The 15,469-nt window shown below is 35.6% G+C and overlaps 1 protein-coding gene across 1 annotated transcript in view; it reads right to left on the bottom strand.

Moving 5' to 3' along the window:
• LOC122799838 (extracellular calcium-sensing receptor-like) overlaps positions 1 to 3,793 on the bottom strand; it is a 442,157-nt gene extending 438,364 nt beyond the window's left edge. The window contains exon 1 of the mRNA XM_044069166.1: positions 3,524 to 3,793. Within this exon, the coding sequence (XP_043925101.1) occupies positions 3,524 to 3,793 (270 nt within the window). The remainder of the gene's footprint in view (positions 1 to 3,523) is intronic.
• Positions 3,794 to 15,469: the final 11,676 nt, after the last annotated feature.

The raw sequence follows: 15,469 nt of genomic DNA, 5'->3' as shown, positions 1-15,469 counted from the left end.
TTAGAGATATGGTGTGAGCCAAGTATTTAGGAAGCTGAATGAGAAATGTATGTGCTATGTAGCTAGTTTTATCTCCAAAAAAAATTGAATTATGATTGCTATTGAACAGTGTGGGCATCTAGCTCTCTGTAGTAACTATGAGACTCATAAGTTCAGGTCCTGAAATTAAAATAAAAAAAAAAATACAAAAAAAGTTGGAGAACAGGGAATGTGGAGTATCTCTGTTCTCCTTTTAAGTTTTTTGCAGCCCTCCCCATCCCATGAACTTTTATATACATCTCTAAGATTACCATACTTCAGAAAAAAGGTAATGCTCTAAGAGACAGTGATCAGACTTATTTTATGTAAGTCTGTATTTTTGTTCATTCTGTCTCTCTATTCCTGGACTCACAGTAGCTATTATTGGAATGCAAAATGGACAACTGGTATCCCAAAGTCACAATCCAGTGACAATCCAGTGCCGGATTCATCCAAATCAATGAGGCCATACCATCAACCCACAGGAGTGCTAGTTTTGTTACAGACATTTGTGTACACAGTTTGTTGTTACTTAACACTGTTTTTACTGAACCTGACAAGCTTCTCATGCAAGGAAGATGTGACCACTGCTTTTGTGGGCTAAGTTATAGTCTCATCTATAAAAGTGTCATCTGAGCAATGTTATCTAGAAGGTATAAAACTTAGAGGGTAACTATACATAGAGTCTGTAACAAACAACAAAGCTACCGGCAAACCTTGGAACAGAAGCTCTGTGATAAGAAAACAAGTTACTTTATTATACATAGAGTCTATTTACATGAAAAGATTACTACTAGCACCCAAATGTTGACACCAGTTCTTTGCATTGTTTGTATAAATGGTATTTTGGTATCTGTGGAGGACAGAATTTGCCTTTTCTGCTGATGAATCATTAACAGAAGAAAGGACAAATTTAATACATCCATAGAATTCACGGATGGACAGAAAGTGCCAATTTTAATCTGATGATTAAAAATAACGTTTCAAATAAAATACCATATACAGGAGCAGAAAAAAGCAAAGTAGTTGTATCAGATAACTTGATGTTAACAGATAACAGGATTTATCTTATTCATCACAGCTCATTATAATGAAATCCAATAGATTGGCAAATAGTAAGAATAAACATAGATGCACCAAAAAACGGATGGTCAATTCAACTCCCCATCTAAGGATATATATATATATATATATATATATATATATATATATATATATATATATATATATATATATCAGAAAACGAGTAAACAGTCTAAAAATATAAGCTGAAAAGTTAATGTGAGACTTTTTATATAAATTTGTACTAGATTATTAGTAGAACCTTCCATATGAGATAGTGGATTTAGAAACACCAAATGAATTCAAGAAAATAGTGGACAGTTGCATGGTAGTTCTTATAAAAAGTTGTATATAAAACAGTCTACTGGTTAAGTAGGATGTGGAAATTATACAATATAGAGGGGAATGGCTCTCTATTGAAATGCTGGTACTCAAAATGCTAAGTGCTGACATGCTGAAAAAATAATAACGAAAACATAGGAGAAGAGCAAATCTCTAAGATCACTATTCTCCTTAAAACTTTTTTGCAGACCTCCCTGCACCTCCCCCCAAAAAAAATATATTTGCCAACTAGGAGATCACCATACCTTGGAGAAAAGGGAGTGTTCTGAGAAATGGCATCTTGGACTTAATATATGTAAGTCTGATTTTCAGCCATTTAGTCTCCATATTTCAGGACTCACTCTAGTGGGTCCTGACATTTCAAATGGTTACCAAGGTAAATGGATAGTTTACCTGAGGTACTCTGCTGTCTATCATTGGTATTTAAACCTCTGTATCTGAAAAAATTAAATCTAATTCACTAGCAAAATACCATCCCTATGAAAAGGGTCTCATGCATTGCAATACTCCTGCAGACGTTTTCAGCTGCATTTGAAATATATGACAGAATTCTGGATAATGTTGATGAAATGCATGCATGCTCTGAGGCTCAAAGCATATGAGTTTGTGCAGTGTAATGAGAACTACTCACTTGGAAGACTATAAAAATAATCAAGTAGAAATAAAAAAAGTATATGACAGCAAGATAATCTATTTAGTAGTGGCAATAGGAATCCTTTATTAATTAATTTTGTATTTACTGCTTTATCCATTTGAGGACAGCTGAACTGGAGTTTATCGTGGTACACTGTCACAGGACAACTGTGTATAGGGAGACAAAATATATATATATATATATATATATATATATATATATATATATATATATATATATATATATATATGTATATCTATATCTATATATATATATGAACCATATATATATATATATATATATGTATATACTTGCACACCTTCAATTGAACTCAGCCCACACATGTATGGGCAATATAAAAGATCATCAATTCACATACAGCATGTCTTTGAGAAGAGGGTGGAACCTAGATCTCCCTAGAAAAACCCAAATATACACAGGGAGGACATGCAGACTACAGGACTAAACTGGAGAAACAAGCACTGCAAGGCAATAGTATTAACTGTTGAGTCACTGGCAATAAAAATGAGTGCAATTATTTCTCCTTTCATGGAGTAACAACAGATTACAATATTCATTTTAGATACAGTCAGCTAACTAGATGTTAAATCTTGGAATTAAGCTTGAGAAATAAAGCCCTAAATATGGATCAGACAACCCAGGTTCAGTTAGTGGCACAGGCATCTGATGTACTGGCCTGAGAGAATGTGAGTTTACCTAAGCATGGGGGGTATTTGTACAGATGCACCCCAAGGAAGATAATGAATGGGGCTAAGGATTTCTGGACAGCACTGACCAATGGAGGCAAGGGAAGTGTCTTAGGGGCAGCAGAGGCTGGATTTAAGCCAGCATGAGCCATTGCACATCAGTCTTAAAAATGGCAAAGGTACACACAAAGGGGGGAGAACATCCGGATAATTAAAAAAAATACCCTGGTAGCAGTATGGCACTGCCTCAGTATCCCTAATCTCCTTATAGTCCCCAGACATGTTTCCAAATTAGCCTGGAGGAGGCTAAGTCAGGTGCAGGAAAGCCCATGAATGGGGACACGTCCTGGGGGCAAAGTAATGGCCAGATGCAGGGACAAAGAAAGAACCAAAAATAACACTGAAATGGACAATCATTTCAGATGTGATATTATTTACTTAATGTGTGAAGTACTGAGAGAGCAAAACTATTATGAGCACGGCTTGTATTAACATTTGGGAATGGTAGCAGAAAAGGCATGGTTTCAATGATACACATGGCATGACTAACATAAAAATCATTAACTAAGCATGGAGGAGACACTGACTGATAGAGGTATGTAAACATTTGGGCCAGCTGTATGGAATGACAATATATATATGTGTAATACGTGCTTTTGTTCTTTAAAAAGCAGAATTTATTATTTTCAATATTTTCTGAAGCAGTTCTTAATAAATATGTACATTGAAAAAGAAGGCATAACAATGTATAAGGACTCACCTGTGGGTACCTATAGATCCCTAGAATTCGAGCCATAGGAAGGGAGGATCCTGAAGCTGCTTCCCCAAGCACTGCAGCCAGCCTTGTGTTTGATTGACAGCTGTAATTTGGTACCGGCTCTGACTTTCTTGACAGCAGCCACAAGATGCCTTCTAGTGCTTTCACTTCTGAATAGCAGGAATCATATATTTTGAACCCCAAAGTGATATTTGGAAGAAGTTCTTGGTTTCTGTTGATCTCATTTATGGCAAATACTGTGACTAGAACCATACGGTAATACCGAATATAAAACCTGTAAAATAAGTGTACACTAGTATGTCAAATGTTATTTTTTTTTTAAAGTTAATGACATACACCTGTGCAGATGTTTACTATTTGTATGAAGCTGACATTAACTGAGCTTTTGAAGATCAATTGAAAACTGAAGTTTTCCACAATGGATGAAATATTTTTAACAGTAGAATTTGTTGCTGGAGGAACCTGAAAATCCAGTCTATCTACAACAGTTTTACTTCAATAACATTATAAAATAGTTGCCCTTGTATATTATCTGCATATAATCCTTGCCATTTATAGTAGCAAGTCTATAATTGCCTAAATCAGGATAAATTAAATGAAATGTGCAGACCTTAACAATAAGTTTCACCTGTAATATGTTCCTTCTCTTGAGTTTGATTATAACTTTTTTGAACCAGAATGCTTTAAGAATGTACTTCACAGGCTAAATATTCAACACTGACTGGAAATAATTCCTTCAACTAACTATTATCAGTAAATTTATATTTGTTATGCTTCACTTGTAACTGATAGCCTGTTTTACAAGAAGCTGTTTGTAGCTGAAGGCATTCTCTCTCATGGAGCTTACCTGCTGTTAAATTATTATAACTCCTCCAGTGAAGAATACATAAATGGACTGTGCTGCATAAGGTGTACTGAAATGCTGGTGAGACACAAGCTAAGCATGCCTTCTATCTGTGCATGTGTCATTTAGATTTTTTGATTAATTTCACTCTGTCGTACTAAACATTGTGCCCCCCCCCCAAAAAGGGATGTGCAGACTATTATGTCTGCACCACTAAATGGTTAATATTTTCTTTTACTCTTTCTCTTACTTCTTTAGTCACTAGAGGGAAATGCTGATCTTTTTGGTTAAAATTATAATGTAAGTAAGTGTTATTTTCAATAATTTAAGCAAGGCTTTGCAAAGTCTATTATTTCTTGTGCGTCATCAAAGATAAATGGATTATAAATTTTTCAAGCTGCTTGTTACTCAACAGTCTATCCCCCTTATAGTCTGCATACTTGATACATGCATTGCCAGCCCCAGATGATTCTACCCCTGCTGCTGCGGGCAGTGGGAAAGGAAACATATGGTGTCTGTCTATCCTACTCTATTGCTCATCATTGCCTGTTCTTCTTGCTCCTGCACAGTGTGGGATGAAATTGATGTGCCTGATATTTATATGACATAACTCCTGCTCAGTCATCAATCTCAGCTCAGCGACATAGTGGATGGCATGCCACAGGAATGCTCCTGCAATCCCTGCTAATCAGATGAGCAAATTACATAATGTCTTTCTCCTACTCTTTCTAACTAATTCTTCCAGCATTCTGGCCACTGGTCAAGCACAGCTCAGCTTATGCGTTGTGAAACCTCCACCATCTACAGTCTGGACCCAGTGTAAACTATGAATATGATCTGAGAGTTAAACATTTACTTACATCATGCCATGCATGTTTTGATTCTAATGGCTGCCACCAAGGAAGCACCTATCAGATCTGTGCTCATTAAAACTTACAGATTAAGAATGTAGACAAGAAATTTACCAAAAACAAAGAACAAGATCAGGAATAATGACAATCTATGATCAGTCAGTAATATGTGCTTTTGGTCTTTAAAAAGCAGAAGTTATTATTTGGCCCATGCATGTTGTAAAAAATTTACAACAGCTCCAACTCTAGTTTTCTAAGAATGCCAAATGTATCCAGAAGTATCTTATGGAAGTGCACCCCCAAATATGACTCAAGGCTACCTCATCTTCTGATGCAGCCCTTTTTTCTCTGGTACCTTCTCCACCGAAAAAGTTAAGTTTCATAAGGTATATTTTGTCCTGACATATCTACTCTTATTTTCAAAGGTAATAGTTTTCTGAACAATTGTTTTATTAACTATTCACACCAATAAGCAACACATCTTGCTTTTATGAATTTAATTATTTATTGATATTTGTTTCCAGAAGTCAAATTGGGTGAATAAAAATACACATTTTCAGTGGTGGCTTGGTGAGAAAAGCTTCACAAGTAAGTTAACAAACATAACATCATGACATTAACTATATGACATAACAAGGATAATAACATTTAGTAGAATAAAGTGGCACCAATAATCACGTGATACAATAACTGAAGGTGCAGATATTACAATGCAAGAAATAAAGTAATATAATTTATACAAAGTGATCCTGGGAAGAAACAGTGATCAGAAAGAGGTAAGGGCATACATGGAGCAAAATAGAAGAGAGGAAGAAAAAAAGAAAAAAAGAGCGGAAAGAGAATAAAGGGTTAATTTAGGAAGTAAGAAAGGTTGCAAAAAAGGGATAGTTCAGATGGGAGAAAAATACTATAGTACTTGTAAGTAAGGTAAACTGGAAGATTGGGAAATTTAAGATGGTAAAGGAGATCATCCAAGTATAGTCTCAAGAGCAAAGCCAGTAATAAGAGATTTGGTTAGGAACAGAGTTCCGTAATTTGGCTATATAGTGGAAGTATAGACTTTACCCAGTGCTGTTTTTGATTTGTAGATTTTTATATTTTTTTTCTTTGGTGCAAAGGGCATTTAGGAATATATTGGAAAAGATGCAATAGCCAGACAAGAAGAGTAACTGCATATGATTTTGTGAGCTAGTAGGAGTTGTGCATGAGCTGGGTGATGGGGGTCTTCTAACCAGCTGAGAGCTCTGAGTGCAGAGCATTGATGGGTCCTACAGCACAGATTAGCTACAAAGCATTGCTCTAGTTTTCAGAGCTAATGTAGGACTTGTACCATAGAGGCTGGGAAACTTGACTGTTGCAAATTTACACTACAGTCACTTAAACACTGCTATACATAACATGTTGTCACATTGCTAACTGACTAGTAAATTAAACTTATGAATGTGCATGAAAAAATTACAAAGCTGTAACTCATAGCTGAGGACAATAACAGTTTATTATTGTGATAACATTTGATCTGTAAATTGTAGCATTCCCTATCAAATATTATCATTACTTGTTAGAATTCAAAAATAATGTTACAACAATTTATGACTTCATATTAATTTCCAATGGTTTTTACTATATTTGTAGTGTATGCATGCATAAAGTATTGCAATATGCATGCCAGCAATCTTAGAGCTTTGTTCCTTAGGCCTCCACTTAAAATGCTCTGGTAACAAAATTAGTTGAACACATGCATGTATATCTACATCATGTGAAGCACTGAAGCCCACATTGGGTATGAATAAACTACGATGTATGTATGTGGACAGTGAAAAATGTCACCTGTAGTTTTTATTTAAATCATCGAGTTCTAGCTGATTGTCTCATGAATTACTGAGTGATGTTTAGCACAATATTACAGTATATAGTAAAGACATGTCTGGAAAGCCAATTTTAGAAATACTTTTTTCTAAGATTTGTTCCACTGGTGGCATTTAAGAGCTTTTGATCTCATAACTGAGGGATTACAGGATTGGTTGACCAACAACGATGTTTAACTAATAGGTGTTTCAAGAACCAAGTATTTCCACATTCATTTTGATGAAGTCTTTACTACATTATTTTCTTTTCTGGAAGTATTTCCCCACTGAAAATGATTAAATCATGAAAGGAATTTAATTTATATGTTGGAGAAGTTTAGATGTCTTACCTGCTTAAAAGGCTGAATGTATCCATCTCAGGACTTGGTGTTATTCTTGCCCAAAGACATTTTTGCTGAGAAGCTGAGAAAATAATTTTTTTAAGAAATCTTGAGCTTCTAAGCCATAACAGTTCTTTGTCATGGAAATATTTAGTATTACTTTAATATTTGTTTCATGGCAATATGGACTGATGAGATTTGTGTACTTGTTGCCTATGTATCTGTTTTACAACCAGACCACGCCCTTTCCACAAAAGTATGTGTCATTACATAGTCAGGCCATTCTTGTTCTCACCTTCTTTAGCTTACAAAAGTAATACTCAGACTTTTTGGTTTCTCAGTGGAGAGTGTTCGAGTATCCTTTGATATGATTCCCTCTGAATTGTGCTTGTGACAAGCTACTGAAAATATTACAGAATGACTTGCACTTACCTCGCTTCAGTTTTAAGTCAAGGTGTCAACTGGCCAGTCACTTAATGCTGTGTGATAATTTGTAAGTGATAATTTATACCCAAAACCTCAACAGAGTTCCGACGGTACTTGGCTATTTATCTAAGCAAACTGTGAAAACAGTGACACTATTTTTATTTTTAATGAATGCAAATATCAGATCCAGTTTCACTCACCACACATGCACAGTCATTTTCCACAGTGACTCCTTCAAGCTCTTTATATTTAAAATAAATGTGTGAGAAGATATGATAAGGGCAGTTTGGTAAAAACCTTACAAGTGAGTTGAACTAAACTGTTATATGCTGCGTTCATTATTTTTTAAACAATCTTAAAACTGTGTCGATGAACAGTATTTATTTGTATGAATTATAAAAAGGTCATGTTAATAGTGAAAGCATGGTTGATGGAATGTGAGAGGTCAAGAGCTGATTGATTACACATTGTTTTCACCAAAGCAAGCATGGGCCACTCCTAAAATTCTAGTATCCTTCTCACAGTCTGAATTAAATCAATACCTCAGTTATTTGTATTTCTTAATCTCTGGCAACATTGTAAAGTACTGAAATCAATAGCTTATCCTGTGTCAATCCATATGATAATGAAAATAATTAAAGGTACTGAAGATGGGTACTGAAGCTTAGCAACAGCAACATATATTAATCTGAATTTTCCGCTGACCAAAGAGGGATACAGTACATGGTTTGATGGCCAGTTACACTTAAAATAGCCATTTATGCTAAGTCTCGCTTCATTCAAAAAAGTATTAAAACATTTTGTTTAGCTGGAACAGAGAAGTAAAATCTGTGAGCTTTTGTAGTTTCTTTGGTTTGATTCCCTCAGCCTTCATCTGACATTGAACAGGTCACTTAATTAGACATTACTCCCATTTCACCCCTGAAACGAGCCTATCTGGTTAAAAAATAGGTGTCATCAGTACCTGTTATCTATTGCTAAATAAAATGGCAGATAGAATGCCATGTAATGTTATAACTGTGCATACACACTGTACAGAATACTACTGTTCCCTTGTTAAATTTTCTCCTGCTTTTCTAACTTAACCTGTTATATAATTTCCCATCTCTGTCACTTCTCCTGCTACTAAACTCCCTACTATGTATAATCTTTGCTCTCTTTGTTGCAATACTCCCTACTGTGGCTAAAACAATGTTCACCATTATGTAATGCCTCAACCTAAAACTGTAAAATATGTGTTCAGTCTATGTAAATATGTTAAATCTTAAGCTTCAATGCGATGTTACTAGTCAATGTTAAGTTTGGTACTATCTATGTAAATTTGTATTAAGTTGAATGCTATGTTACTAGTCAATGTTAAGTTTAGTGCTATTTTTGTAAATTTGAATGCTTCTGTATACATCTTATGTGTTGCTTAAAATTTAACTATGGAGCTTTTCTCCCTGGGCCTCCATTGAAAATGGGCATGCATCCAGTTGGACTTTCCCAGTCAACAAATGTAAAATAAATAAATAATAAAATAAAATAGGAATTGCATTCTCCAGGATGTTTATTCATGCTTTTTCATGCCCCACTGTGTATTTGTCCCCTATATGCCAACAAACATTCTGGTGGCAATATATTTCTTTTTCTTTAAATGATTTATTAAAATATCCCACTCCACACAGAATACATTTTCATGCTACAATGCATCCTCAGAACTGCAATATCTGGCATATTAACCTGTGTGTCACAGATGGTTTTGCTGATGCCTATAACAGTATTGTATACTTATGTACTATATTGCATGTACTATGTTACACTCAGCAGCATCGCACTTAAATGTAGCTGTGCTTCTAATGTGCTCTAGTTATATTTTAAACCACTTTCTTATTCAGCAAACTGAGGGTCTTCTCATACCCATTTAGTAACCATGAGATAAGGGTTTTTCTTCTATAATTGCACATGCATGTATGCTAATTCTACATGCACATACATTTCGATGTAAAAGACAAAGTACCACACTTACATCAAACCACACAGACACACACAGACACACACACACATACACACACGCACACACACGCACACACACGCACACACACGGACACACACGCACACACACACACACACACACACACATACACACACATAAAATAAGTAGTACGTATTCATGATACAAAAGAGAAATGCTAGTGACTTACCTCCTGCATACCACTGGCTCTGGTGGTTCAATGAATGGGATATCAAGGTAAATGTTTTCAAAATGAACAGGGAATATCCCTCCAATGATGATGTCTCCTGCTCTAGTAAACCCACTCACTTTGGGGTGCCAAACTTTACAGCCTCTTTTAGCTGTCTGGTGAGTGGTGTCAAAAAATATCAAGAGAAAGATAACACAAAGCATAGCTAATCTTGAAGGAGGCACTGAATCAGACAGCACAGCTCTCATCCTCAGTATTGCTGACTGGTGCATATGACAATGATTCATGTGTTAGGGAATTTACCCCACCGCATGTCAGTGTGTAACCACATTACATGCTACTTCAGCTGAAAGTGCAAAGGCTCGATTCATACTTTTTTAATTTAAATCTGAGAAGTGTAAGCATCCTTAAATCTACAAGGGTCATACTGGTTAAATCAAGAACTAGAATACATTTTCCTATACAGCCTTGATGGTAATGAAAACTGCACCCATTTGAAAGTCACTAATTATGGGAACATCAAGCATCTTATCAGTTTTGCTACTCAGTTTCAGTTCTGAACCCGAATTTAAGCACAACCTTGTCATGTTTTTCTTTTTGACAACAACAATGAAGGGTATAATCTCAGTGATATGTACTTTGCAGTAACTACTATCTTAACTTGTTTATCTTGGTTCTACTAACAACTGGCTAGTATACCATATTTGTGTTAATAATATGGTTATCTAATTATATGGCAGACAACAAGTATCTTAAGCATGGAAAATAAGGTAAAGCCAACAGTGTGTCCTCTTTTGATACAAAAATATGTGATTATCCTTCAAGGACAGCATGGCTGGTCAATCTTGCTACCATTTGTAACTTATGATATTGAATAAATTTAGTTTTTAAGGGCTGACTACAATTACGACTTTTGGGTAGCAAAAATCAGCATGATATGCCATATATCACAAGACTGCATATATTTACGCTAAACATTCCCTCATCTGTTCCACTTGTACTATTTGTACCTTTGCTTGCTATACTATACATGCATTTATGTATATGTATATATAAAATGTATATATGTACTTGAATATGTGTATGTGTACATATTTGGATGTATATACAAATATACAAATACGCATGTGTATATATATATATATATATATATATATATATATAGAGAGAGAGAGAGATAGATAGATATATCGAGAGAAAGAGAGAGAGAGATAAATAGATGGATAGATAGATATAAATTTCCAGTTTTCAAGCACCTTTTTGTTGCAACTCAAAACTTTAACTACAACTGATCAAGTTATAATCCATCACACTCTGGAGTGGGCTTTAAAGTATCTTGCAGGAGGAGTTCTGGTCCTTATTCCTTTCCAACAGATAAATTGTTTTAAAATGCATTGGTTGATATAAATTAAGTCAGGCAAAAAGCATTCAATGAAAAATAGTCCTGTTTTATATATATATATATATATATATATATATATATATATATATATATATATATAGCTTCCTTGAGTAAGTCTAGTGGTGGTGAAGAGTGACCTTTTGTATTGCTCTTTTCAGACTAATTTAAGATACTGAAGAATGCATTTAATCAAATATAAGAAAGAAAGGACTGAACAAAGCAAGAGACAGTGGAAGAAAGTGTTAGCTAGAAACTTTTACTTTGTCTTTCCTGTTCCACACAGAGAAATGAGTAGCCTAGAACTGCCTATGTGATTATCAATCTTGTAGGCTACTAGGGCCAGATTATAATTCTGAATGTTTTAGAAGTTGTTTTCAAGTTTGAGTAGGGGCTGACTAGATTATGCTACTTATTTTGACTAAGAATTATTTGTTTTCAAAGTTAGATAATTAAAAAAATTAAAGCTGGATTTATTTTTCCATGTTCTGATTCATTGGACTGAGATTTAGTAGATGAAGAGGTCTGGACACCTAGATCATGTGATATCAGAGCTTTGTACTGTCGAGTCTAGAAAACAGTTCATGGAAGACTCATTAACTGCAACATGCACTGCCATTATGATTTCATGCAGAATCTTATGCAGCTGTTAGAAATTTTGGGAGACTAACTGGCCCAAAAAATGGACTGATATATACCAAGCCTGAGATGGCCATTTCCCAGAATATTCCCTTTCTCCAAAGTATGGTGATTTTGGAGTTAACTTTGGGGGGTGCTTCCCATGTTGGGGGGTGCAGGGGTGCTTACCCCTTGTAAAAAAGATGTTTAAAGGAGAAGGAGCAATGTTAGATATTTGCTCTTCTTCTGCAGCTTCAATGTTTTTTCCAGCATTCTGCATTATAACTACAGATATATTAAAAGGAAGCCATCTTTACAGGATAATGAATGAACTAGGTATAATCATAGCAACTTTTTATGGGTACATAGTCAAGAGTATAGCATAATGGTTTTGAATTTTTGTTTTTAAAAATTTGTGTAGCTGTGTCTTTTTCTGACTTTCTGTCTAATATACTTATTTTGTTGCAAGCACTAGACATTTTCTGAAAATGCTTGGTACATTGTTATTCAAGGAGCATATATATCACCTGATGGATAGCCATTTGGCTCATTGATGAGACACAAGAAGTTAGTACATGGGAATCTATCACCAAAAAGAGGCCAGTCACTAGTAGAGTCCCAAGGGACTGATGCTAGATTAGCATCTACTTCTCTGAGGTTAAGGCACATGCCAAGGGCTTCTGGCTGGCCATATTGGTAGAATTTGCAAATTAAGCATAGTCACTGAATCCACAACAGACACTGGTAAGAGTTCGTAACACAGGCAAACATCTGGTGCCAGAATCTCAGTGAGAAAAAATGCATAACAGTAACCTTTGGAAAGACTGTCACACATGGAAATTATCACATTGATAATACACCACCTAAAAGAAGACCTAGCAGTCAGAGATCTGGAAATGCATATTGGCAGTAACCTGACCTTCAACCCCATATGTCTACTATGGTGAGAAAATCATTCTACTTTGCACAGCTTATAAGTAAGGGTATAGAATCTTGGTCAAAAAAGGTCATCATTCCACTGTGCTCGACTCTCATCAGATTAATCATGACCCGGGACTTGCAACAGCTTGAGAGGCCACAGAGGTTCCTCACAAAAAGAATACAGGGAATAAAGAACAAGTTCTATGCAGAATGTCTCAAAGCCCCGTCCCTGTACTCTGTCTCCTACAGACTGCTGCATGGTGATGTATGCCTAGCTTAAAAGCATCTGCTGATCCAATACTGATGGGTCTGCTGTATACCTACAAAATAATTAGCATTAGAAATACCCAGTCTAAGGACCTAAACCTCATCTTTGACATAAAAAGGACATCTTGGAGGGAGGGTTATGTGTCTCTAAGAACGTCTCTTCTCTGGAACAGTGTTCCAAAGAATGCAAAGCAAAGCTCACCCCTAACCTTATTTAAATTTACATTGGATGAGTAATCACAAATTTATCTCTGGTTTGGCACCCATGTCCCTAATGGATAGGGGCAGCCTATTTATGCTTGATGTGCACAAGCCTATATTGTAGCCATAAAATACCCTGGGGCATTTACAGATGTCAGCAATATCTTGGTACATTGGAGGTAAGCTTGGCTAGCCTTAAAATGGCTCCTATGCCTTTAGATTAATAACCATCATAATCCAATAATTTAATCCATAAATAATAATGTAATCATAAATAATAATAATTAGTGATATAATGATATTAAATAATAGTAATAATAATTTAATAATAAATTATAATAATTTAATCCATAAATAGTAAAGTGTTGACTGATGTTAGGCCAAATATGAAGTGATCATTTCTGCAACTTGTAACTGTGTGTGTGTGTGTGTGTGTGTGTGTGTGTGTGTGTGTGTGTGTGTGTGTGTGTGTGTGTGTGTGAGACAGAGAGAGAGAGAGAGTGAATGTTTGATTATTTATAAATGGCTATTCATCTGATGGACACAACTAACTGGTTTCATTGTACCTTGATGTCTGTTGTTTTACTGGACAACTGCCTAAATCCCCTTATTGAGAACCCTGTTTCTCTTCCCATACTAGAGCTGGCATCCTGTGTCTTACCACTGCATAATACTGCCCTCCTCTTTTCATTCCAGTTATTTTACCTGTAGCCTTTGCCACAACCCATGCCCTACCTTGATGCCCAATCCCAAGTCCCATCCTGCCTCTCAGTTGCTGGTTCTTTCCCATCTCCCTCCAGCCGATTCCTGCCTGTACTTTTCTTTCCTCCTGTTTCCAAGTCCTCTTTGATTCACACTGTGAATGCTTTGGGCAGAGCCTTCCTCCTAAATGACTGCTTTCATCTTTTCCACCTCATGTTCCATATTTCAAATTCTCATTCCTTCATTAATATGCTCGGCCAAATGTTCCATTTGACAGCAGTCTCTTCCAGCCTAATCGAGCCTTGTGACACTTTTTAGGCATTAAAATTCATATGACAGAAACCTATACTCTCTCTGTAATAGTAGATCTGCCTCAAAATAACAGTTACCAGTACATTTACAAAAGTTATTTTATTAGATTCTGTTTTTATTTGAGAAAATTTGTTGTCAATAAGTTATAAGCTGAAAATACATGCACGTACATGATCTTTGGTAAACTAAGTGCCCTGAATGCTTCCCAGGAATTCTGCGTTAAAGAACGCAGGGGGACCAATCAAATGCCTAGCAGAATCTTCAGGACTCACTAGGAGACAGAGCTCATAATTTGGGATCTGACAACTATTATACAATTTAAAGTGTATCTCATTAGGTAGATGAAATGCTACAGGGAGTAGCTCGAGAGCAGGTTGTAGATCAGGATGGAGAGTGAACCTTAGCTTCTATGCAGAGGTTCCAAAGTTTTTATATTGGATCACTTCAATTTTTCAAGAAAAGGCACCTTGAGTCAGTATTCATTTAAAAAAAGCTTTATTCAGATAACCACTTTCATCTTATAGACTTCTTGAGATCAAGAAAAACTTACAGTAATACTAGTTAAGGCATTCCACTCATACTAAGTTCAACAAATGGGCGTGGGAGGAACAGTTGTGATTGGTTTTCATATTACCCTTTTAAATAGCTGTAACTGACACTACCCAATTGGCTGTTTCCTTGCTACTAACTTATATATGGTTTTCAGAATTAAACTGTTAATTGGCTGTTATTGAAGCTCCAATATAGGTTGTGCTTCCTCACTCGTAATTTGCTTAAGTTTTTCAAAATCCTTCTAGTTTATTGGGGTTTTCCTCACCAAAACTGTTCCCAGATCCATTGCTTTACATTGGTCTATGCCTAATTTTTTACTTATTTTTCAAGTAAATACAAAAGAATCACCCTGTTTTTTCTACCTTAATTTGCAAACAATAACAGCTTAATTGTGTATGCCATTCCAGTACTAAAAAATACTACTTTTAACAATTTTTGTGTATTGGAGCCTGCTGTCATTATGGAAA

Source organism: Protopterus annectens, chromosome 4.part0, assembly GCF_019279795.1.
Source record: "Protopterus annectens isolate FY-2018-M chromosome 4.part0, PAN1.0, whole genome shotgun sequence".
Taxonomy (NCBI): Eukaryota; Metazoa; Chordata; order Ceratodontiformes; family Protopteridae; genus Protopterus; species Protopterus annectens.
This window is presented reverse-complemented; position numbering and strand designations above follow the sequence as displayed.